The 22,722-nt window shown below is 43.4% G+C and overlaps 1 protein-coding gene across 1 annotated transcript in view; it reads left to right on the forward strand.

Annotated features, from left to right (window-relative positions):
• Nucleotides 1-22,722, forward strand: part of RBM17 (RNA binding motif protein 17) — a 390,734-nt gene that overhangs the window by 266,068 nt on the left and 101,944 nt on the right. The window contains exons 6-7 of the mRNA XM_069629662.1: nt 4,532-4,585; nt 4,972-5,101. Of these exons, the coding sequence (XP_069485763.1) occupies nt 4,532-4,585; nt 4,972-5,101 (184 nt within the window). The remainder of the gene's footprint in view (nt 1-4,531; nt 4,586-4,971; nt 5,102-22,722) is intronic.

A 22,722-nucleotide genomic window follows, 5' to 3' on the forward strand; every position in this document is an offset into this window, starting at 1 on the left:
TTTGTTATTCTCCAACAATATCTTGCATAGATTCACGCGCTACCCTCCTGCCTACCCCGCTTGGCTTTTTCTTGGTGGCTTTTTAGGGAGAATTCTCAGAAATGTGCTAATTCCTCTCTACCTTAGAGACCCCCAGCAACTTTGCTGGATTTTGAGGACTTGAATTTTTAACCTGGCGAGAGTGAGACCCTCTTTCCCACTATGTATTTTTAATGTGATTTGAACTCTGTTTCTCTTTTGGTTGTGAGTCTGACAAACTCCATAGGCATCATCTTTTACATTGTTGCACTGCACCTTCAGTGCAGTGGCACAGTACGTCTTTCAGATTTCCCGATGTTTAAATACCTTCTCTTGGATAGACTACAGTTTCCAAGAGCAGTGAAGGGAAATTGACTTTACTTACTTGTACCTTTCTAGACCCAGCACACACTATCTTACAATAGGGTGCTGGAGGGGGTTACCTCGTATCCCCTTTGTCTAGCTTCTCATGTAACATTTTTGTTACCCTTTCCTCTATGAATGGCTGGTGGCAGTGGTTTTCTTTTAACTACCCTGGTGTGCTTATACCGCGGGCTGCATTCGCAGCTGCAGTAAAACAGCCAAGGGTGCCATTTTTGTCAAAATGCTCCCGGTATTTTTTCACCATTTCTTTGTGAAAAGGTCCTTCTTGAGATGTACTCTGCGTGCCAAACCAGGTTTGGTCCCTTTGTTCATTTTGTCTTTGGCGGGATTCACAAGTGAAGCATGCCTCTGGCTCCAGGGTGTCTAGCGGGGGCAGGAAGCGAGGTAGGTGCCCGAAACGCTCTCTGCTTAGTCTCCTAGGAGAAAGGAATGCACTCCTAGGTGATTGGCCGGCTGGTGACTGAAAGCTAGGCTGGAATGAATGGGAGAATCCTGCATAAAAGGCAAGGCTTTTTGGCTTGGAAGGCAGAGTCGACCACTGGACAAAGGCATCCGAAGAAGAACTTGGAAGACACTCCTGCGGCAATTCCTGGACCGTTTGTTTGCCTGGTGAAGGCCTGCTGCTATGCTGAAGCTCCGAATTCGCCTCGACTAGAGAAGCCCTGCAAGGACGACTTCTCCTCTTGAGTTGGTGGGACCAATCAACGCCAAAGACATCCTCTCGAAGCTGGTTGAATTTCCACTGCCGTTGCTGCTAGAAACCGTAGAGCCAGGGAGAGGAACACCAGATCGTGTGCGTTGCTTTTAAGTTGGCCAAGAGCTCTGGACTCCCAGGAAGGACAGACCGAGCCTGAGCCACCTCAAAAGAGTGCTGGACCCCAGATGCAAGGAAAGCCCATCTCGATAGCCACGAGTCTGTGTTGCTATTTGCTTAGACACGAGGAGCTGAAACCGCGAAGTAACGCTGAATAGAAGCTGGTCCTTTTCTGTCGCCGATTGTCCCGTTTGCAGGACAGTAGTCCTCCAGACGTCCTCCCTCTTGTTCCCACGACTGAGACCCAGGAACATGGGATCTGCGGAGTTGCTCAGGAACCGAAACTAGCCAAAGCCCTTTTCTTCTAACCAAAGGTACTGTACAGTCTGAGAACTTAACTCTTGTGTAACCTCACTTGTTCTCAGTTGAGACTTGTCTTGGTTGCTTCTGTAGAGTTGCTAACAGCTTCTTTACCTCACCAGCCTAATCAGCTTGTGGCCCTGCTTTCATTTCTTCTTTTCTACAAAGACTTCTAAAACATTGTGCAATACTTTTTATCTAACTGCAAAAAGTGCTTCAGCTCACCTAGACTTTTGTCCAATTGACTTTGGCCTGGCCTGGCTTCCTGAATGACTCTTCCTCCCTCTGACATTGTGTTTGGTCTTCCTTCCAGGTCGGGGTTAACTAACTTTCCCTTGGTGGGAGGGTATGGGTGGATTGGGAGGGTTTCAAAAGTACTTACCTGCTTCAGAATATTTGTGAGATCTTGTTTTGTTCTAATAACCTTTTTCTTTGACATACTAAATATCATTCCAAATGCAACAGTGATATTAATGTCTACAATGTCCTAGCTATTTAGGTCCCCTGAGGGTGTAGGAAGTGTGTGTGTGTGTGTACCATCTCAAATGGGTATTTGCTGGTTTAGAGAATCTTGGTGTGTATTTGTGTTACTATTATATTGTCCCTTCTGAAGGTGGTTTACTAAAACTGACTGTTAAATAAATTAATACATTATTTAATCAAGAAACCTTGTTTGTTAGTTTATTTGAATACTTGTCAATGTGAATCTGTAACTCCCCTACAGCTCACATTGACCCCTCTTGGGATAAGCCTGGCTGCTCAACATGCTACCAATCTGTGTAGTGCAGACTTCTACCAAAGGTTGGGTTCCTATTGCCCGGAGGTCAGGGTTGTTGTAGTGCACCCAAAGGGTACTGCATACAATCTTGCCTGACATGGCTCATATTGCCACTTTACGTGTGCTGTGCCAAATCTGAAGATGGACTCCAGGGGTGGAGCTAAGTGAGCCTTTTCTCTTGGCTCTGGGCAATATGACTAAACATGACTACACTAGAGCACTAAAGTGACTGAAGTTTCAGTTTTAAATATAAACTGCTGTTAGAGGATTCCCCCTCTGACAGCAGGGAATATTCTTACAGCATATTAATATATGAAAGATAGCAATGCTAGAGAACAGTTACAGGTCAGTAACTTCTTCCTTTTTCTTGGTACACATCTGTAAATTCTGGTTTGCTAGAAAACAGATCTGCAAACGTACCTTTGTTGTGACAAAACTCCCCAAACTAACTTCTACTGGGAGAAAAATCTATTTTTGCTGGAAGTCAAATGTGCAAATTAACTTGTATTCGAAAATTTCGATGTGAAAATAGCTCTTAAGTGAGAATTCAAGTTTCCGGTCTGCTTATTTTATGGTATTAAAAAATACAGCAAATTAACTTTAACACACTAATTGAAAAGTATAACTTTCCCACACCTTTCTTTCCTGGATGCATTCTTTTTTTTTTCTACCAACTTGTGGTTTGCTCTTTGCGGCAGTCTTATTTGCTCACAATTTGCCAGTCTAGATTTTTGTCACAACTTCATCCGTCTTTGCATTCATGCGACGGTCCCCTGCACAGCCTCCCCAGTTTCAACAAACCAGTACTTGGGACAGTAAGGTACCATATGTGATAGTCACTTAGTATCTAAGCTACTCCCGCATACCAACAAGAATCGGGACTAACAATCAAAGCAATAACGTATTGTTTTGTTAATTAAAATCTGCACAATTACTGTATCATTTGTTTCCTGGAAAAGTTTGCGGTTTGTGACTTTTAGCACATTGTTTTGCAGCTTATGGAAACCAAAATTACTTTTCTGTGACCAAGTATGACGCAAACCTCTCCTTGCAACAACATTTTGCCAATTATTGCAAGCAAAAAGGGAAGTTTTCATTTTGAAGTAAACCAGCAACTACACATTTTGAAGGTGGAATTGCATTTTGCCCTCCCCTAATTCCAATGTGTGTTTACATGGTAGGTAGGACACGACTGGTGTGTGATGGCGTATTTGATAAGCCATCCGAACTGGACTTTCTGGAACATGCCTTTTTGTAAACCCGATGACGTTTCCCTGAAGCGCTCCGCAAAATGGCACTGAGCACATAATCCATCTTTTAGCACAGTGGTTTCCACGTTGCTGAAACTTTATCTATAGTTTGCATCCCCCTTTTCCACCTAAGCACTTATAGAGCAAGTATTTAACTAAACCTAAACCTCTGCTCCGCACGACCCTCCCCCTTTGTCTTGGAATGGTGACTATTTGCTCATTCCTCCAAATTATTCTGTGGATGTTTTCCTACACTTTTACAATATTCTTTCTTTAAGACATTAGTAGTTAGTCAATCTTGACTCACTGGGTGGAATGTTTAACCACCACAGGATGCCAGATGGAAAAAATAATTGGAATGGATTTTGGCTTTTGGAGGGCAATGCAAAAATGTTTTATGCTTTGTTCATGTGACAGCCTGGAATCTGTAGTTAATTTCTTTTCTTTGAAATTAAAGAAAGAGTGGCTGGATTCAACAATAAGAAATAATTCAAGCGGATCACTAGTCGCAACTTCTGTGTGACCATATGTTAAAAATATAATTGGTTACATATAAACAGCTAATTTCTATATTAACTAGAATATTGGCAGCATCTGCACATACTTTTTTCTTTTCTACACTTGCCCAAAAATGTTTCCCCATAGTATGATCGAAAAGAATTGGAGATGCACCATCTCTCTCGTGTTTCACAGTGGACATAAAACGGAGGTTTGGGGTTTTTGTTCCTGGACTGCACGTTTTGCCTGGCTTAAGCCATTGATTTGTGCTTTTTGAGGTCAGGGATAGTGATATCTACCTTTTTAAAGATCGTAAGGTATGAAACAAATCTCTTGGTATTACATGTCTCACTTAAATCACAAAAAAAAGCTTGAAACATTTGATCCCTTAAATGCTGTTACTACTTTGTTTTCAAACCTCCAAGAAATCCCCCAAAAATGTTCTGTAATTTCCATTTAAATCATAACACATTTTCATTTCATTTGTAGATGCTGGCGGAGCTGCCATTGCCCCACCTACGTCTCTAATCGAGAACAAAGAACGTATGTTGATTCTTATCTTTTGTTTTCGCTACTTTGGGGCAGACCCTGTTGATGATTGACATGAGTACTGCCTTTGATTAAAAAAAAGTCTGCTTTTGTTTGGTAATAATTTGTTAAAGTAAACTTGAGGCTTTTTTTTTTTTTTTTTAGTTTGGATTTATATATACAGCAGAAGCTTGATGATGTGACTGCATTCAGCATGTTTTGGGAAATTGCTTCTCCTGTGGTGGCATTTTTTCATTGACCTAACATTTTCCTTAAACGCTACAGATATTTTATTTCTACTCATCCATGACAAAGCCTTATGCATGATTTGTCATCAAACCAAATCTGTTTACTGTGAAATCCTATGTTCACTGGCTTACTTTAACTTTCTCTGTTTTCAGCTCTTCCAAGTCCCTACGATGATGATCCCAGGGGTCGTGGCAAGGCAGCAATCCCACCCCCTATGTACGATGAGCTCGATAGGCCTCGCTCTCCAACAGGGCCCAGCAACTCATTCCTTGCCAATATGGGGTGAGTACTATTTGTGCTGACTTTAACAGGCAGAACTAGCCAACAACATTATCGGGAGCAGTCTGACAGCGTAATCTTGACTGCTGCAGATAAGTTACTGAGATACATCTCTAAATGCAAATATTGGCTCTTGTTACTAACTATATAACTAATGTGCTTATTGAAATTACCAAGTAAAAGACATAGCCAGCCTTGCTCAGTGTATCTTCTTTTGGCTTTGTGAAGCCACAAGCCGTCATTAGTTGCTGTTTAATGCTGAGAGCTTACTGCGTGAGCAAGAAAGAACAGATTTATGAATGTGGCAAGTATCTTACGTGTCATAATTTAAATAAACAAAGGGACATGCTTTTATAGCCATCTACATATTTCCCCTGATTGAGATAGATTGCTAAAATCAGGTTTGGTGGACCGATTTGAGGAGGCCAGCTCAGTTTAGCCAAAGCCCAATCAAGGTAGCAATTGTGAGAAAGTCGAGGAATGCTTAGTCACAGGACAGTGTGAGTGTTGTGGTCAGGGCCCCTCAGTGAGTCCTCACAGGATAAGACACAATAATTCAGCTTAGTGTAAGGGTATCAAAGAAGGAGACTGACACACAGGTGGCATGATTTTGGTTATAGACTTTTATTTTCGAAAATGGAAAAGCAGTCCTCGATATCCCTAATTTATGGGGTTTCCCAGACACAAAACTAATGCTAAAAGGGTCTGTCAGAATGTATGTCCAAGAATAAACCACTGTCCTGTGTCAAAAACTACTTCTATCCATCACACTCTAAAACTAAAGAGTAAACTAACACACAGTTCCTTGTTTAAGGAGAGTTGCTCCTTTCTCGTTTCTGGAGAAAATGTTCTTTCAAACACATACCAGGGGGAATGACTTCCTACCTCTGATGCAGGTTTCGAAACAGTCTCGTCACAAAAATGTTCTCTACAGGAGAATGGTACCCTTCTCCTGATGTGATTCTGTACTAGTTGCAGTAGAACAAAAAAGGTAGCAGGCACCCCTCGCTAGAAAGAACATGGCATGATAACCTGTTCTGTGGTTTTCCCCACTTTGAGAGTCTGCAGCCATCACTTTTTGCTCACTGTACTTTTCACAAAGGAGGAATATCCATTTGCATATCACTTTGTCCCACTCACAAGGGTAGTCCAGCACCTTGCCCGAAATGCCAGGCAAACCTTCTTTGAACAAGAGTACCTACATCAACCCCATGTTCTTTCTAGTGAGGGGTGCCTGCTACCTATTTTTGCAAGGAACTTGGGGTTGGTCATCCTGGATGTGGACCCCTTGCTCACTGTGCTTGTTGGGGAGAATTTTCAGAAATAAGCTAATTCTCTCCACCTTAGAGACCCCCCGCAACTTTGCTGGATTTTGAGGACTTGATTTTCTTTAACCTGGAGCGAGTAAGACCCTTTTTCCCACTCTTCTCTTGTAGTTTAATGTTATTTCTGAGCTTTGTGTTTCTTATGGTTATGGAGCACCACAGGCGGCATAGTTTACATTGTATCACACGGCACCTTCAGTGCATTGGCACAGGGAAGTCTTTCAGATTTCCCAAAGGTTTAAATACCTTCTCTGAGAAACTGTTTCCCAGAGCAGTAAAGCGAAATTGACTTTACTTGCATTTGTAACTTTCTAGACCCAGCATACACTATCTTACAATAGGGTGCTGGATGGTTTACCTAGTATCCCCTTTTGTCTAACTTCTCTTGTAACATTTTTATGTTACCCTTTCCTCACTGAATTTCATTTTTACTACCGTGGTCTGCATTTACCGCGGGCTGCGTTCGCAGCTGCAGTAAGGCACCCAAGGGTGCCATTTTTTGTCAAAATGGCCCCAGTCTTCTTTTTTCACCATTTCTTTGTGGAAAGGCCCTTGAGATTTACTTTGCGTGCCACACCAGGTTTGGTCCCATTGTTCGCTTTGCCTTTGGCGGGATTTGCGAGTGAAGCCCGCCTCTGGCTCCAGGGTGTCTGGGGTGGGCAGGAAGTGAGGGAGGTGCCCGAAACTCCCTGTGCTTAGTCTCCTAGGAGACCCAAATGCACTCTGTGATGTTTGGCCGGCTGATTGTCTGGCAAGGACAGCCACCCTGCTGGGTGACTGGCAGCGAAGCTGGAATGAATGGGAGAGAACTGAATAAAAGGCAAGGACTTTGGCTTGGAAGGCAGTCGACCACTGGACGAAGTAACCAAAGAAGAACTTGAAGAGGACGCGTGCTGCAACTGCTGGACCGTTGGTTTCCCTGGTGAAGCACTGCTGCTCTGCTGAATCACCAAATTCGTATCGACAGAGAAGCCCCTGAAAGGACGACTTCTCCCCTTGAGTTGGTGGGACCAGTCCACTCCAAAGTAAGCCACCTGCACATTCTCTCGGGACTGGTTGCTTTTCCACAGAGTTGCTGCTGGAAACCGAATAGCCAGGGAGAGGAACACCAGATTGTGCCTTGCTTTTAAGTTGGCCAAGAGCTCCAGGAAGATCCTCCGGACTCCCAGGAAGCAGGACTGACTGAGGTTGAGCCCCCTCAACAGGGTGCGGGACCCCAGAAGCAAGGAAAATCCATCTCGAAAGCCAGAAACCCTGGTGTTGCTATTTGCGGTAGTCGCGAGGAGCTGAAACACTGAAGTGCCACTTGTTGGAAAGATTGCTGGTTGCGAGTGGTGACCCTCCCCTCCCATTGCATTGCAGGAGTCCCCAGAATTCCTTCCTCTTGTCCCCACGGCTGAAGCCCAGGAACAGAGAGCTGCAGAGGAACAGACGTCATCTGCTGCACTTCTTTTTTTTTTCAATACAAAGGTACTGTAAAGTGTGAGAGAACTTACCTCTTATTGTAGAGTTGCTTGCATCTTCTACTACTCAAGTCTAATCCGCTTGTGGCCCTACATTTGATTCTTCTTTTCTTCAAAGACTTCTAAAACATTGTGCAAAGACCTTCTATTACCTACCAGAAGTTCTTCAGCCCGTATAAGACTTTTGCCCATTGACTTTGGCTTAACCTGTTATACTGAATGGCTCTGCTTAGGGGATCCAAAAGTATTTTCCTGCTTAAGAATGTTTGTGGTAGGGATGTAACGGTATACCGTTAAAGATACCGTGAACCACTTAATTGAACAATAATAACCGTCACATTATTTATACCGTTCATACCGTTAAGTGTGCGTTTCAATCTGATTTGGAAAGGCTGCAGTAAGCAATTGCTGCGCAGTCTTGGTTTTGCACTGTTGGATGTGCCGTCTGCCAAGTAGTTTCAGTTGGAGCAGTTTTTAATGCCATTCCATAAACCACACGTGCCTTACACAAAATCAATATGTTTGCAATAGGAAGAATAGATACAGTGCCAAGAAGGAATAGGGTTTACTTTGGGGTTTATATATTAATAATGGATAATATTCTCTAAACATATGGCAATGGGGGATTTCCCTGGTTCTATCATTGAATTTACATATAATAAGTCACACTGCGAAATTCACTCATCTCTGTGGGTATTCCCTGCTGCCATACTAAAGGGTAACATGTCAGTGATGAGAGAGAGAGAGAGAGAGAGAGAGAGAGAGAGAGAGAGAACCCCCGAGAGAGAGAGACCCCGACCATCAGCCTCCATTGATCTGTGGCATGCAGGTTATCAAGATGGCAACATGTTCATCTTCATCAGTAGCCAGTGGGGAAGCAAAAAGCCTAAATGACCACTTAAGAAAAGCTATTCAGTTTGCTTTGCCAGTTGTAGCAGGCCTCCACCCCTCCTCTCCACACTTGTGTTTGGTGAAAGCAAGGCATTTCAGTGGAAAGTATGTTGAAAAGCCCAATTCTGGCCCTGGGTGCCTGGTTTTGTTTGTGATGATACATCTGTCAATTTATGACCTTTTAGAAAATATTTGTTAAGATCAGTTAACTCCAACCGGTTATACCGTCATTTGGCAAGAGGGTTATCGTACCGTCATAAAACGAGTACCGTGACACCCCTAGTTTGTGGTCTCCTGTTCGTTCTAATAACCTTTTCCTTTGACCAAGTTCTAAGAGTAGTCTAAATGCACACAGTAAGATATTAATGTCCCCAGCACCCTAGCTATTGAAGTCACCTGAGGGTGTAGGTTGTGACGGTGGGTCATCCGAAAAAGTGTATTTGTGTGTTGCTTTTTATATGCTCCCTTCTGAAGAATGCTTATTCTAACTGACTGACAAATGCATTAATGATTGATTATTCAAGAAACCTTGTGTAAGAGTTTATTTGTAACTGTGAATCTGTGTAACTCCCCTACTGCTCACATTGACCCCTCTTGAGATAAGCCTGGCTGCTCAACACGCTACCAACCTGTGTAGTACAAGCTTATACCAAAGGTTGGGTTCCTATTGCCAGGAGGTCGGGGTTGTTGTAGTGCACCCAAAGGGCACTGCATACAATCTTGCCTAACACGGGTATGCACTCTTAAGGAATGCAATGGACTTGTGGTGGATCGATGGCCAAAGGTAATTAAAAGGGACGTCGGAGGCAGACATGGTCCCAGTGTTCTCCTATGAAGGACAGACCTACTAGTTGTGCTTGCTCCCCCCTCCCGACTCATATTTTCTCGGGGATCACAATGGGTTGACTGGGAGAGCAGTCTTCCGTCCTTTGTTACAGTGAGAGGTGTTAGGGGAGTTTTCCTAGGGTCCTACTGGCAGTGAGACTTTAGTAAGCTATCCCAGTGGTTTGTAGATCCCCAACTCGTAGTATAAGTCTGTACTAGCTCAGGACATTGGTACTGTGGCAGAGCAATCAGGTGTATCTTAAGAGGAAGATGTGAGCTGTAGGTAAGTACTCTGAATCTTAGTTAGACAGGCCCAGCAAAGAAGCACTTAAACATATATTTATTATATTTACACCAGAATCACTTTAAATACTTCCCACAGTAACGGTAGAACACTTAGGAATACTAGATAATACACTTCAAAGGGCACTTTAACTTTTGTGTTTGTTCACGGTTGCAATTGTAGCAACATTAGAAAGGGAAAAGACAAGGTCATTGTATCATCGGTAATTGCGCCCTCATGTGGTTTTCAACAGGTAATACTGTAATGCATTTACTCGTCAAGTGTGCATTTACTCTTCAAACTCATATAGAAAAGACACTTAAAGGGAGGAAAATAAGTGGTTAGTGCAACATGAGCTTAGTTCAAGGTTCTAGAGACTTTCTTTGACTGGGAAGTCTTAAGTTAAAAAAAAACTCCATCCTAGCTAAAGGCAGTTTAGAGAGGGCTTGAAGTCTTGACAAACAGTGAATAATGAGCTCCTGCAGATTTCTTCCAGTGTCTACAATTATTGAAGCAGCAATTTAAGGGAGACCGAAAAACGGACTCGTAAAGGGCACACACGCAGCAGCTTGGGGTCACAGCTGAGAGGGGGTTGCCCTGGACACCACCTAGGTGCTCTCCAACGCTTTACAGCGACTTCTCAGAATCAGGTAAGTAATTCCTTTTTCCCCACAGTGGCTTGAGTTTGAAGAAGGGGTTTGCGTTGGCTCCTCTGCGATGTGGCAGCGCTGGACCTCACCTCTGGATTCCTTGGTCTGGTGACGAAAAGCAGGACAATGGACTTTGTCTTCCAGCAGCAGTGTTGAGGGGGGGGGGCCTTTGGCACGACTTTCAGGAACTTCTTGGTTCACTCTGCGGTTTTGGTGCCTTTTCAGCAGCACCAACAAAGGACACAGATCACCCGGTCAATATTCTTCACTTCCTGCAGTCCCACACTATGGTGAGGGGGCTCTGGGTCTGTTGGATCAGATCTCTGGAGTGTCTTTACAGGCTCAGCACAGATTTGGATGGATTCTGCCTTTCCATGACTATGCACTCTAAATGGGCTGCACATCTCTTGGTATTTCAGCTATGGAAACTCCTAAGACCTCGGGAGATGGCTTGTTTAAAAGTTCATCTTGGGACTGGTTGTTCTCACCAGCCAAAGGGAAGGTGTCCTTGTCGGAGCTCCTCTGTCACATAGAAAATGGAGTCAACACAGCAGCGGTTGCTTCACGGTGTTGCAAAGGGTCTGCAGGCGTCTCTGGCCGTCTTCTTCGGTTACTATGGTTTCCTTTGGTTGACTTGCTTTACAGTTCAGAAGCCTTGCCTTTTTTATACAGTTTCAGCACACACTCCTCTGCAATCTCTCTCTGCATTTTACATAAAGGGGCGTTCGGCTGTCCAATCCGGAAGCCAGACTCCCTGTGGGAGTTGGTCCTATTCAGGCACTCTGGCAGACAAAGGACGGGGGGGGGTGGATGACTCCTCCCCCACTTCCTGCCTGCCCAGAGACTCTGGAGCCTAGGCAGAGATACATACTGGTTCCCGTCAAAGGCAAAACACACAACCATACTTCCCCCTCCCAGAATGGTAGAAGAGCTAACAAAGAAAAATCACGCTTGTAATGGTGAAAAAAGAATGGAGGCCCCAAGTTGGTACTTGGGTTCCCCTATTGTGCACTACCGAGGCTATGGACATAGCTTCCAGTATTAAAAATGCACAATAGTTGGTAGATCACCTCCACTGACACCAGCCACAAGTAGGCGATTCTGTGACTAAAAAGTCACAGGAGCAGAGGGAAGGGGCATACTAAGGCCCCATTCTGAACTTGGCGCAGTGAAGGTGCGAAACAGTACGATTCACTGCGCCAAAAGAGGACGCCCAGGCTCCACTAGTATTCTCAAGTGGGCCTGTGCGTCCTCGTAGAGCACAACAGTGCACTGTGTGGATTGCACCTGTTTTTAGTTGTAACGTGCGCAATCCAATCTCTGCAGCTTTTTTGTAAAATGACGACATATTCGTTATTTTACAAAAATGCTGCCGAGAACACAGGTGTGTATGAACACTTTCCTATACACAAAGTGAGCAGCTTCAACATTGTAGGATGTTGAAGCTGCTTACTTTGGTGTAGAGGAAAGTTTTAATATACACCCATGTGGTGTATATGAACACTTTCATTTACACCAGAGGGAGCAGCTTCAACGTTGCAGGATGCAATGTTGAAGCTGCTCGCTTTGGTGTAAATGCACAAGTTGTAAGGCTAATGCAGGTAAGTTGAGGTCAACTTAGTGTAGGGTTAAATTGCGCTCCTCAAGATAGGAAGCACCCCCATGGCAAAAGGATAAAGTACTCAATCCCCACAGTACCTTTTGAAATGAAGAAGCTGTTCATGCTGGTTGCCTTCCTGATGCAATGCAGCAGACCCTTGTTCCAGGTCCTTGGTCGTGGTGACGAAAGGGAGGACGTCTGGCTGGCTCCTGCAGCAGCACTCGAGAGAGGGACTTGTCAGCAATGGATTTCTGTCGATTCAGTGACTCTGTAGTTTTGGTGCCTTTTTCTCAGTGCTAAAGAAGAAAGAAAAGCTCTGGTTTGGATTTCCTTGATTCCTCGGTCCTGGACTCTGGATGCAGAGATCTTGCTTCTGTAGGGTACTCTGGATGCCCATGAACACCTGGCCGGATTCATACTCTAGGAAGACAATGCACTCATAAGTGGTCGAGGTACCCCGGTTATTTGGCTTCTGTAGCCTTAGAAAGTCACAGCAAGTCAGTGTTTGCGGCAAAATAGTTTGTCTCCAGGCTAGTTGGTCCCACTTGCCTAAGGGGTTTGGGGGGTACTTTTCGCGTCCTCCCTGTGGATTCGAAAACTGGGTCCGTACAGCTGCAGGGCTTCACCGGGCACTTGGCGGTCCAGGAGGGTGCTGCTGGCGTCTTCTGCTTTCGGATGTTGTCCTCCAGTGGTCGACTCTGCTTAGTCCTAAAAACCTCGCTTTTTATTCAAGTTCCCATTCATTCACAGCACTAGGCTGTCAATCGCACAGCAGGGTGGCTGTCCTCCAGGACAGCCAGCCGACCAGTTGGAACTTGTTTTACTCGGGCACATCTAGAGACAAAGGACTGGTACGTTTCGGAACCCTCACGCTCTTCCTGCCTTTCCAGACACACTGGAACCTGGTCGGGCTTCGATGCTAAAGTCTGCCAAAGGCAAACTACACAAAGGACTCAACCTGATGCAAACAGAGTAAAAACCAAAAAGAAAGTAACAGGAAATGGTGAAAAAAGACCAGGCCATTTTGAGAAAATCTTCACCCTTGGGTGCAGCACTGCAGCTGATGCATCAGCCTGCAGATACATGCCACTAGGTAGGTAAAAAAAAGAAACCACTGCCATCGGCCATTCAAATGAGTTAGTCTAACAAAATGTTGCCTGAGGAATGGGTTAGAAGAATTACTATGAACGACCCCCCCACCCCAACCCACACACCAAGCACTACACGGTTCCATGTCATTTAATTGCGGGATGTTTTTTCACAGGGTTTTCTTACCTAGATTTTTTTTTTTTACGGAAAAATCAATTTTTTTCAAATATTCTTTTTGGGGTGGTTTTCCCTAAGCCCCCTTTCCTTTTATTTTTCTAAACACCCCCCTAAAAAATATTTTTTTTGTAAACAAATTGCGCAAAAAAAACCCCACAAAAAAACATCCCGCCATGAAAGGACGTCGTACCCACTCCACATAGGGTGGTGTGTGCTGGACCTATGAAGTAAAGGTAAGTAAGACAAGGGACATCTTAATCTTCTTGGGAACAGAAGTTCACCCAAGAAAATTTAGTAAAACATTAAAAGAAGTCCAAGGGACTTCTCTGTGGCACGGTGTTAAAACTGGAGGGGGGCGTGGGGGGTCTGTACTTCTGCTCTCTATATGGTAGAGGAGGGGCACAGAGGACCCCAGCCAAGATTCTCTATTACGGTAGCAATGGACGAGCAATCAAGGCCTAGCTTCTCAGGAGGTGATGCAGCTGGTTCTTAAGTACAGTGTAGTCCTCAAGCCCCCACAAAGGAATGTCCACACACTATTAGTTAAAACACTTTATATAATTAATATTCAAGGTTATGTACAATATCACGATAACTCTGTTTGTACTCGGTTATCTATAATGGCAAATATACAGTTCTACGTGGTACCACAATTACTATTGGATCTCTTTAAAGTGCATCAACTGTATGGTTAAATGGCACACAAATCAGTTTGTAACGGAAACCAGCAATGGCTATAAGAGGAAAGCAGTTGGTTAGAACAATTGGCAGAATACAGGCCCTTACCAGTAGACTAGTTCTGTGTGGAGATGCCCCCCCCACCTGGGCAACCTGTAGAATAAAGATATATCCTAAGCCCAGTCCATATATTGTTCACAAGAGACTTTCCAATAGTTCTGCAACTCCAAAGTACCTGGCGTTGTAGTGCTCCTCATTGGGGAATCGACGGCCCTTCTTGAGTGCCCTCCCTTTAAAACAGGAGTTACGCATCATTGAATGTCCGACGGAGAACAAGGTGAACTATGACGGTGAAGTGGCAGCTTCTTTCCTAGCGATGCTCGTCGACTGGGAAGCGTAAACGTCCTGTGAGGAAGAGGCGTGCGGGGCACCTCGATATCGAAAGTTCTGGACCGCAAAGAAGAACTGCGGCCCAGCAAGGGTGTCGAGTTGTCGGCGTCTCTGTGGTCTTTGGGTGGCGGGAAACCCACTGGCGGATGCTCCTCGACAACCTGGCCTTCTCCAGCGGGATAAGGCGGGTGGCGGTGCGGACTAGCGTGTCCGTGAATTGAAAGTTCTTAGGCAACGGGAGCCCTGTGGCTCCGGTCGGCGACGGCGGTCCTCAACTGTGGTGGACAACCGTCCGGGCGCTTCTCTTTGGGATTCCGCGGCAGTCCCCGTCTCCGATCGGCAGCCTGTCATAGGTCTGTCTACCAGGGAGCTTTGGCAATGATCAGCCGGTGCACGATGGTCCCTCGTAGCTCGGGAAGAGGGCGCCTTACCAGGTTCTCTGGGTCAGTCCTTGGAGACACTACAGCTTACACAATGATGAAGGGCAACAGCAATTCTTCTCTTACAGCAGGGCTTCAAGGTTAAGCTTCAGGTTTACTCCAGTTACTCTTCGTAGTGTACTTTAGCTTCTGAACACGAATTCTAGCAGTGACAGGCCCCCAGATATACTAGTTGATCTCCCGTTCATTCTGCTGGGTCACACTCAGGCAACCAATCGGTCAGAAGGGCATTCATGCAGGCATCCAATCGGGTGCACATTGCATTCAGGCCATTCACTTCTCTCCAGACACTCACAACAAGTTGTGTATTGGGACAAGTACCCAGCCATTAAGCACTCCAAACTGCATTCATACCAGTTTCAGGCAGGGCTGTCTGTCATTGTGTCAAACACCAGAAATAGACATCCACAACAAGAAGTGCATATTCGTCACACACTCCATTCACCCAGGTCGCACCCACAACATAGTCACTGGGAAGGCTCCAGCCAGTCTGGCCTGGACTTCACAACAACACCATATATGGAACTTCCACCCAACAGCCAGTCAGGGGGAAGCGACAGAGTCAGGGCTTCCCAGGACTTTGGGAAAACAAGGTAACAGGCAATAGAAAGCACGAGGCCACAGGCGCCATCTTGTTTCCTATCAGGAATCCACCGATTCCAATGCCAGGCCCTGGGTATCCCAAATTGGAGGATACTCGGAGCACCTGTCAAATTCAGCATGGAGCTACCACCAGCATGGAGCTGTTGTGACTGGGGACAAATGAAATGCCTTTTTGTAGGGTTTTTTCCTCAAATTTGCTCAGCCTGTAGTGGGAGATGTTGATAACTAACTTCTCCCTGTCTAAAAAAGATGCAATGTTCTCCGATGGTGATTTCGTTCCCTTTGATGTTGTTGGTATTTGTTTCTCTTTCCGTGGACGTTTGTTGTTCCTGATCGGGTATTTCTGATTCACCACTTGATGCCTCAGATGAGGCACTTCCTCTGGTCAGAGTTCTTTTATTGTAGGGTGTACAATAAAAGTAAATTGATCAGAGAACATCTGATCAAAGCAGATTCTTCAGCTGAAAGAGAAATTCAGGAAAACTTTAAAGGACCAGCACCTTGCTATAACTGCAACAACTTAAGGCAATACCATCACCCATCCACATAAAGGGTATAAGATAAATCTCCATCACTCATCCACATGTGACTCTAATAACGTAATATATGGCATTAGATGCCCCTGCAGTATATATTACGTGGGAATGACAACGAGGAAGGCAAAAACAAGATGGTCTGAACACAAGTCCAACATAAGGACTGGAGCCATCAAATCTCCAGTATCGCAACATTTCAAAAAAGAAAGACACAACATCGCCCAGATAAGGTTCATTATTCTTGAACAAATAAAAGTACCAAGGAGAGGTGGAAACATCAACAAAATACTGTCACAGAAAGAAACGTACTGGATGGAAAAACTGAACCCCATGCAGCCCAATGGGATCCAAGTTGTTTCCTATAACATGAAAGAAAAAAAATACATCTGGCAAGGGATTGCCAAAACACATTACGAGAAAGTACAAGTGTAAACTTGGACGAATACTATGATATTGAACTATTGCATCACGAGAAAGCAGGAACGTAATTCGATACAGAGATTCCATCATCCAGCCAAGGACACCATAAGATGGCGCCCGGCGAAATGCATAGGGTTAGACACCTCCGCATATATAGAAAGAAAGAATGGACTAAGCATCACACGGTTACCATTGCAACAAACAAAGACAACGTGTACGCCAAGCAAGCTCAATGCGATACGAGAACTCCATACTCCACTTCCAGGAGAAGACATGCGAGGAATACCAGAACCGAATAGGGACGAGCAGAAGGAGATGACCCTAAACGAACAACCCGAGGCGAAGAAGCGGGACCGAGTGAAAAGGACAAAAAAAGCTACCAGGGCTGACAGCCACGCCGAGGTGAGCAGATTTTAAAAACGCAACCTGCGCTAAGTACTAGCAAATCCGGGTTTTGTAACTGGGACACAGCGCTATGTTCTAGCGACTGTTCCCAGCACACCCACTTTCATTCAAACAGACCGTTATTAAAACGAACAGTATTCATTTTATCAACAGATTACGCAGAAAACTGCCACTGCGCTTTAAGGAAGGGAGCTGGCGTAGAGTCAAACTGCACAAGCAGAACTGACACGTTCAAGATGTTTTAAAGAAGACAAAATCTTCAATGTTACAGGTACACCAGGTCAAAGTGAATATTTATGAAAAGTATAAAAACTTTAAAAATACAATTTGAAGGTATTGATCAGAAATGTTTTAATTTTCAGAACATATTTCATTGAAACAAGACATTGGTCCGCACCTGATGAAGGGCGTTTAGAGCCCGAAACGCGTCGTGCATTAGAGAATTCCACGAATATAGAGGCATTCTGCCAGAAGCTAAAGGAAAGTCTTCTATATGGACTAATGTTTCTCTGAGCCATAGGAAATGGACTGTAAAATGAAGAAAGTGTGACATTTTTTTCGCATGACATGTGAACCATATAAAAATGTGTCAAGTATTTCTGTTTTAATATTGTATTGAGATACTTTGTGGTTAAATACAATATGAGAAAAATTGCAAGATAAACTATTTTGCATAGTTTTATGCTCAAAAGTGTGCACAGAGCCTAGGTCATTTTTGTTAGTGATCCCAAAAACTGTTCTGTCTTGATTGAACAGCCAAACGCCCGTTTATGTAAACTGCTGAGGAAGATTGCAGAGGAGTGAGTCCTGCAACTGTATAAACGGCGTGGCTCCTGGAGTGAAAAGCAAGTCGACCACTGGAAGCTGAAGTAACCGAAGAAAGACGACCAGAGATGCCTGCAGACCCTTTGCAACACCTTTTTCTGTGGGACTGAGGATCTCCGAAGAGGACCACTCCTTCCCTTGACTGGTGGGAACAACCAGTCCCAAGACTAACTTTGTTCTGATCCACCTCCCCGAGGTCCTTTGAGTTTCCAGAACTGGTGAAACCCCTGCACCTGGAGATCTGCTGCCCATTTTGAGTGCGTTGTCGTGGAAAGGCCGAATCCGTCCAAGACTTTGCTGAGACCTCAAGGACACTCTGACACAATTGAACTCATCCAGAGCCCCCTCATTAAAGTGTGGGACTGTAGGAACCCAAGATTGACCGGGTGAATCGCGTCCTTTGTTGGTGCTGCAGGGTGACCGATGAAGTTGATGAAAGCCATGCCAGAGGTCCTCCCTCGAGACTGTTGTTGAGATATCCCATCCATTGTCCTGCCTTTCATCATCTGACCAAGGAATCCGGAGGTCGAGTCTGCAACATCGCGGAGCATCCACCACAAATGTTTTATTCAAACCTAAGGTACTGTGGGGAAAAAGGTATTGCTTACCTTATTCCAGAAAGACGCTCTAGTGCGTTGGAGTGCACATAGTTGTGTCCAGGGCAACCCCCTCTTACCTTGGACTCAAGTCGCTGCTTTGGTCCCTTTTGCAAGTGCTTTAACAGGGTCTCGAACGTTGGTTAAGCCTCCTGGTATCGTCCTTCCTAGAGACTCAAAAGTATCCACAGTAACTTTTGACTTCAGCTGCTTTTCGTGGCTTTAGGCCTCTCCAAGCTGCCTTTTTAGCTTTGGTTGCGTTTTGGATTTTAAAAGACTAGCTGTGCAGGGAAACTGCCTCTTGAACCTGAAGCTCTGCTAGGATAACACTAACCAACTGTTTTCTTTCTCTAAAATCACTATCATATATGGTATACTGACTAAATTCCCGATAACACCGTAGACCTGTCAAACTCCTGAAACAATTTATGTTCAGCAACTACCAACTAAGAATTAGTCTTTCGAAATTATTGAAAATTATACCTTTGTGTTGGTTTATTGTGCTAAGTATTCAACAGTGACTCTTGTGTAAATATAATCTATATTTTACTGTAAATGTAGGTTTCTTTGATGTGCATTACTAGCTAGGTGTAGTGTACTTACCGACAACTCGCACCTTCCTCATAAAATAAGCCTGACTGCTCTGCCACTCTACCAAGGTCTCTGAGTAATACAAACTGATAGGAAGAGTTGGGGGATCTACAAACCACTGGGATAGCTTACTTAAAGTCTTACCTCCAAGTAGGTCTTTAGGGAAACTCCCTTAACGCCTGTGCTTTACATTACACCTATATTCAAAATTGTGTTATACAAGTTTGCAAGTTTGAGCATTAGTGGACGATATGGCATGCACTATTTCTGTAGTGTGCTGCAGCACATAGCTAAACTTCACACACATCCTGTTTGGCATGAGCATTTAACATAGTATACGTAATTGTTTTCTCTACTCGTCAGAGAATGCTTGATTGTACACACAAATGCATATTTAACACTGCACAATGTTAATGGGCCCACGTATACTAATGTACACAACCCTTTGACCAGATAAGGTGTTACTTGTTCATCTACAGACTTGCTCAAGGCTCAGCAAAACTTTCAAGATAGATCATTGTTGTGAATATTTATAAAAGGATAGGGAAGAGAACAAAACAAATGTTTCATAGAATAATATGCTTCACTTAGCATTGTCCTGTTAGCATTTGTAACGTACTAGAGTCAAAAATGACTATTGTAAATGGGAAGCATTTATATACATATATGAAAGCCCTCAATACAATATCTCTTAACATATTTCTGTACTCAAACCAGACTACATTTATAATCACGGACTTCAACACATCTGCCGAACACCCTATTCGGCCTCAAATGGGGCATACATCACAATTCTTTTTGACAAAGGCACAAAAACCTGTTCATGCTTCAGGACTAATGTACAAAGTTCAAATATATACTGCTCAATTCAAAACAAATTAAACCAAAAGCTTAAATCGCCAAATCAATAATATATCATCTCAGCTCAATACTTGATCATAAGAGAAAAACTGCAAAGCACAAATTAATTGCATCAATAGACAAAAATGAGAACACATTATTTTAACGCATTACTCAAAAAAAGACTAGCGTTCTAGCAGTTATCATTAAAGCAGACCCCATTGCAATGAAATACTCAAAAGGTGTTACTAGTAACAAACACTCTCTTCCCTCTTTCTTTGACAGAATTTCAGCTTCCCTGTCTCAGCATGTCTCATCTAGCCAGGCAGCCAGCCTATGTGGGCTTTCGTGGCGTTTATATAGATAGTTTTTTATAAAGTGTATTGTCATGTGAACAGTTCTAAGAACTTTGCTGCTCTGGAACGACTGACAACCCTATCAGTCTAGGTCCTGATTCAAAGCCTTTGGCTTGTTTTCTGGCTCTGCCTCATCAGTAAATTGCCGTTAATATGGAGAATAAAGGTGGATCGTATGTATGCAAATGTGATTCTTTTGCTGACCTGCTTAATTCTACATGTATAGACGTGTTTGCATGTATGAAGACAAGCGTGTTAGAAATTAATGGTTACATATAGCAATAAGTGAAGGAACCAAACTTCATAACGCACATTTCACTAAGTGGCTGCTGGCAAGATTAGAGATGTATAGACCAATACAGGTCTCTAGTGTTTTGAGTGCATCTTTTTGTTTAAAGCACTATATTGCTATTTCTACAATGTCATATTGCAGTATGAACTGTTCTCTAAGCGCGTAGCGCATCGCTACCTTCAAGGCATCACATTAAGCTAATGCTGGTTACTTATATAAGGGGAATTTTGACATGAAATGGTATCTCATGTGCTGCTTTTACCACGAAGGGGCAGAGTGGGCTAAAACCAGTCAAGACCTGTTGGGTATTTTGTGGATATTTGGGCCTTTGTGGTATTTTCTTACCGCCAAAATACCTTTAGCAATAATCACTCTCTGTATTCATATTGGATCACACATAACAATAATACATTGCATTATTTCAGAATTCAGACCTATTTAGATAATGTGCGCGATAATTTGCGTGGTTGGTTTATTTGTGGCCCCAATATCCAACATCCCTTGTTTTTTATCTAGATTGCTCTTGATCACTAGAGAGACCTCAGGCCTACATTTTAGGGATACCACATTTTCAGTGTTAGTGTTGTGTGCCACCATGGGCTATTGTGGTATTTGTGTGGTAATTTCCACTACCTTATATACGGTATGGAACTATGTCCAGAGAGTCTCTTCCCGTTGGCTCATGTACCTCCAACAAGCCATGCTACAAACAGTCACTCACAACTGTGTCCATACTGAATATAATCATGCACACATCTGTTTTAAAATGACAATTGCACTGTTTAAAAATCTACCCACGTTTAAACCTTTTCCCATGCAAAATGAAAGAGAAATAATACACACTAGCTATCTGTTTTCAGATATTTTTGTATTATAGAAATTTCCTTTAAACAGTTTTACCCTTTTTTACAGAAATAAATGAAATGGTACAACATTATTTGTGATAAAATGAACAGAGAACTGGGAGAATATATTCAATTGGTAACATTACATATGCTGATAAGGGACTGGGACTCCCTCGAATACACTGACTGAACAGTTTCGCACAGCTCCCACACTTCTGTAATTACCTTATCTGTACAGCATGAGTTTTCTCCGGCTATTCTCTTTCTGAATTTGGCTCCCTTGAAGATTAACCCCAGTGAAAACAAGCGTCTGTCGTTCTCAAACCAGGGTTATTGCCTGGAATTCTCAGCTTTTGCAGCAGGAATGCTTCAGCCAGGAAACCGGTCCTTCTCCCAGCTCTGCAAGATCTCGATTGTTCTCCCCCTCTCCTCAAGCTTCACCAGCAAAACTCTAATCACTGCCTCTAGCATGATACTTGCTATGTCGCTGCTCCAATCAGAATCAATCATGTCATCTCCTCCCTCACTACACAATGGCTCATTTCTACAGTAAAAATTTGTAACCAACTGATTTCGTGGGCCTTCAAGCTCTTTGCTTCCTGTAGTTATGTGGACAGAGCAGCAGAGAAAAAAAAAATGCATGTGCGTATAAAGGTTCACTTTCAGAGTAGGCCTAATTCTGCAGTGGAGACACATTTTTATTAGTGGGTTATGTTAAATGCAGTTTTATTAGTCAGGTTAGTTATTAATAAGGTTAGTTATTAATTTTCAAATGTGTCTCTTGCACCATAGGCATTTCAGGTGAAAAATAGTGTGCACTTTTGAATGTGCACGTGTGTTTTTAACTGTAAAAATAGATTTGCATCTTATATGTAAAAATCATTTTTGACTGAATAGCCTGTCTTTACTTATATGTCCATGTTACTCTGGCAACACATATAGCAATGCACCACACCCTTGTGGTGGTGCTGCATCAAAAAAAATTGCTACCTGTGCAGTAGTGCTGTACTCTGTGCTGTAACACGCCAAATATCCTTACATACCCTCCTTTTGTTTTTAGAACTTGGCTACGATCCAAGCGAATTCCTAAAAACAACTTGTTCTTTTTTTTCTTTTAAAATGCATGTGTATTGGGATATCTTTCTCTTCCTGACGTAGCTACTAAAATCAGTAACATTTTCATTTCCACTGATGGCACAATCAACCATCCACCCATGATTAGCACCAGGACAGCCAAACCCACTATTGAGCGTTCCCCAATTAAATCTTTCCACTTCTATTATCCCCAGATTACTAATTGTAATATTGTTTTTTCTCAAATTCATTTTTATAACATGTCTTTCTTTATGATTCAATAAATATTCCATATCTGGATCTATTGGAAAAGTATCCCTTTGAAAAAAATCGATATTTTCCACTTGGCTTTCCCAAACCTCATTTGTTACATGAAACAATGTTAACCCCCCAATTGACACAATTGTATCCTTTTGGAACCTGTAAATAA

This window comes from Ambystoma mexicanum, chromosome 12 (genome assembly GCF_040938575.1).
Source record: "Ambystoma mexicanum isolate Mex_15411 chromosome 12, UKY_AmexF1_1, whole genome shotgun sequence".
NCBI classification, from domain to species: domain Eukaryota; kingdom Metazoa; phylum Chordata; class Amphibia; order Caudata; family Ambystomatidae; genus Ambystoma; species Ambystoma mexicanum.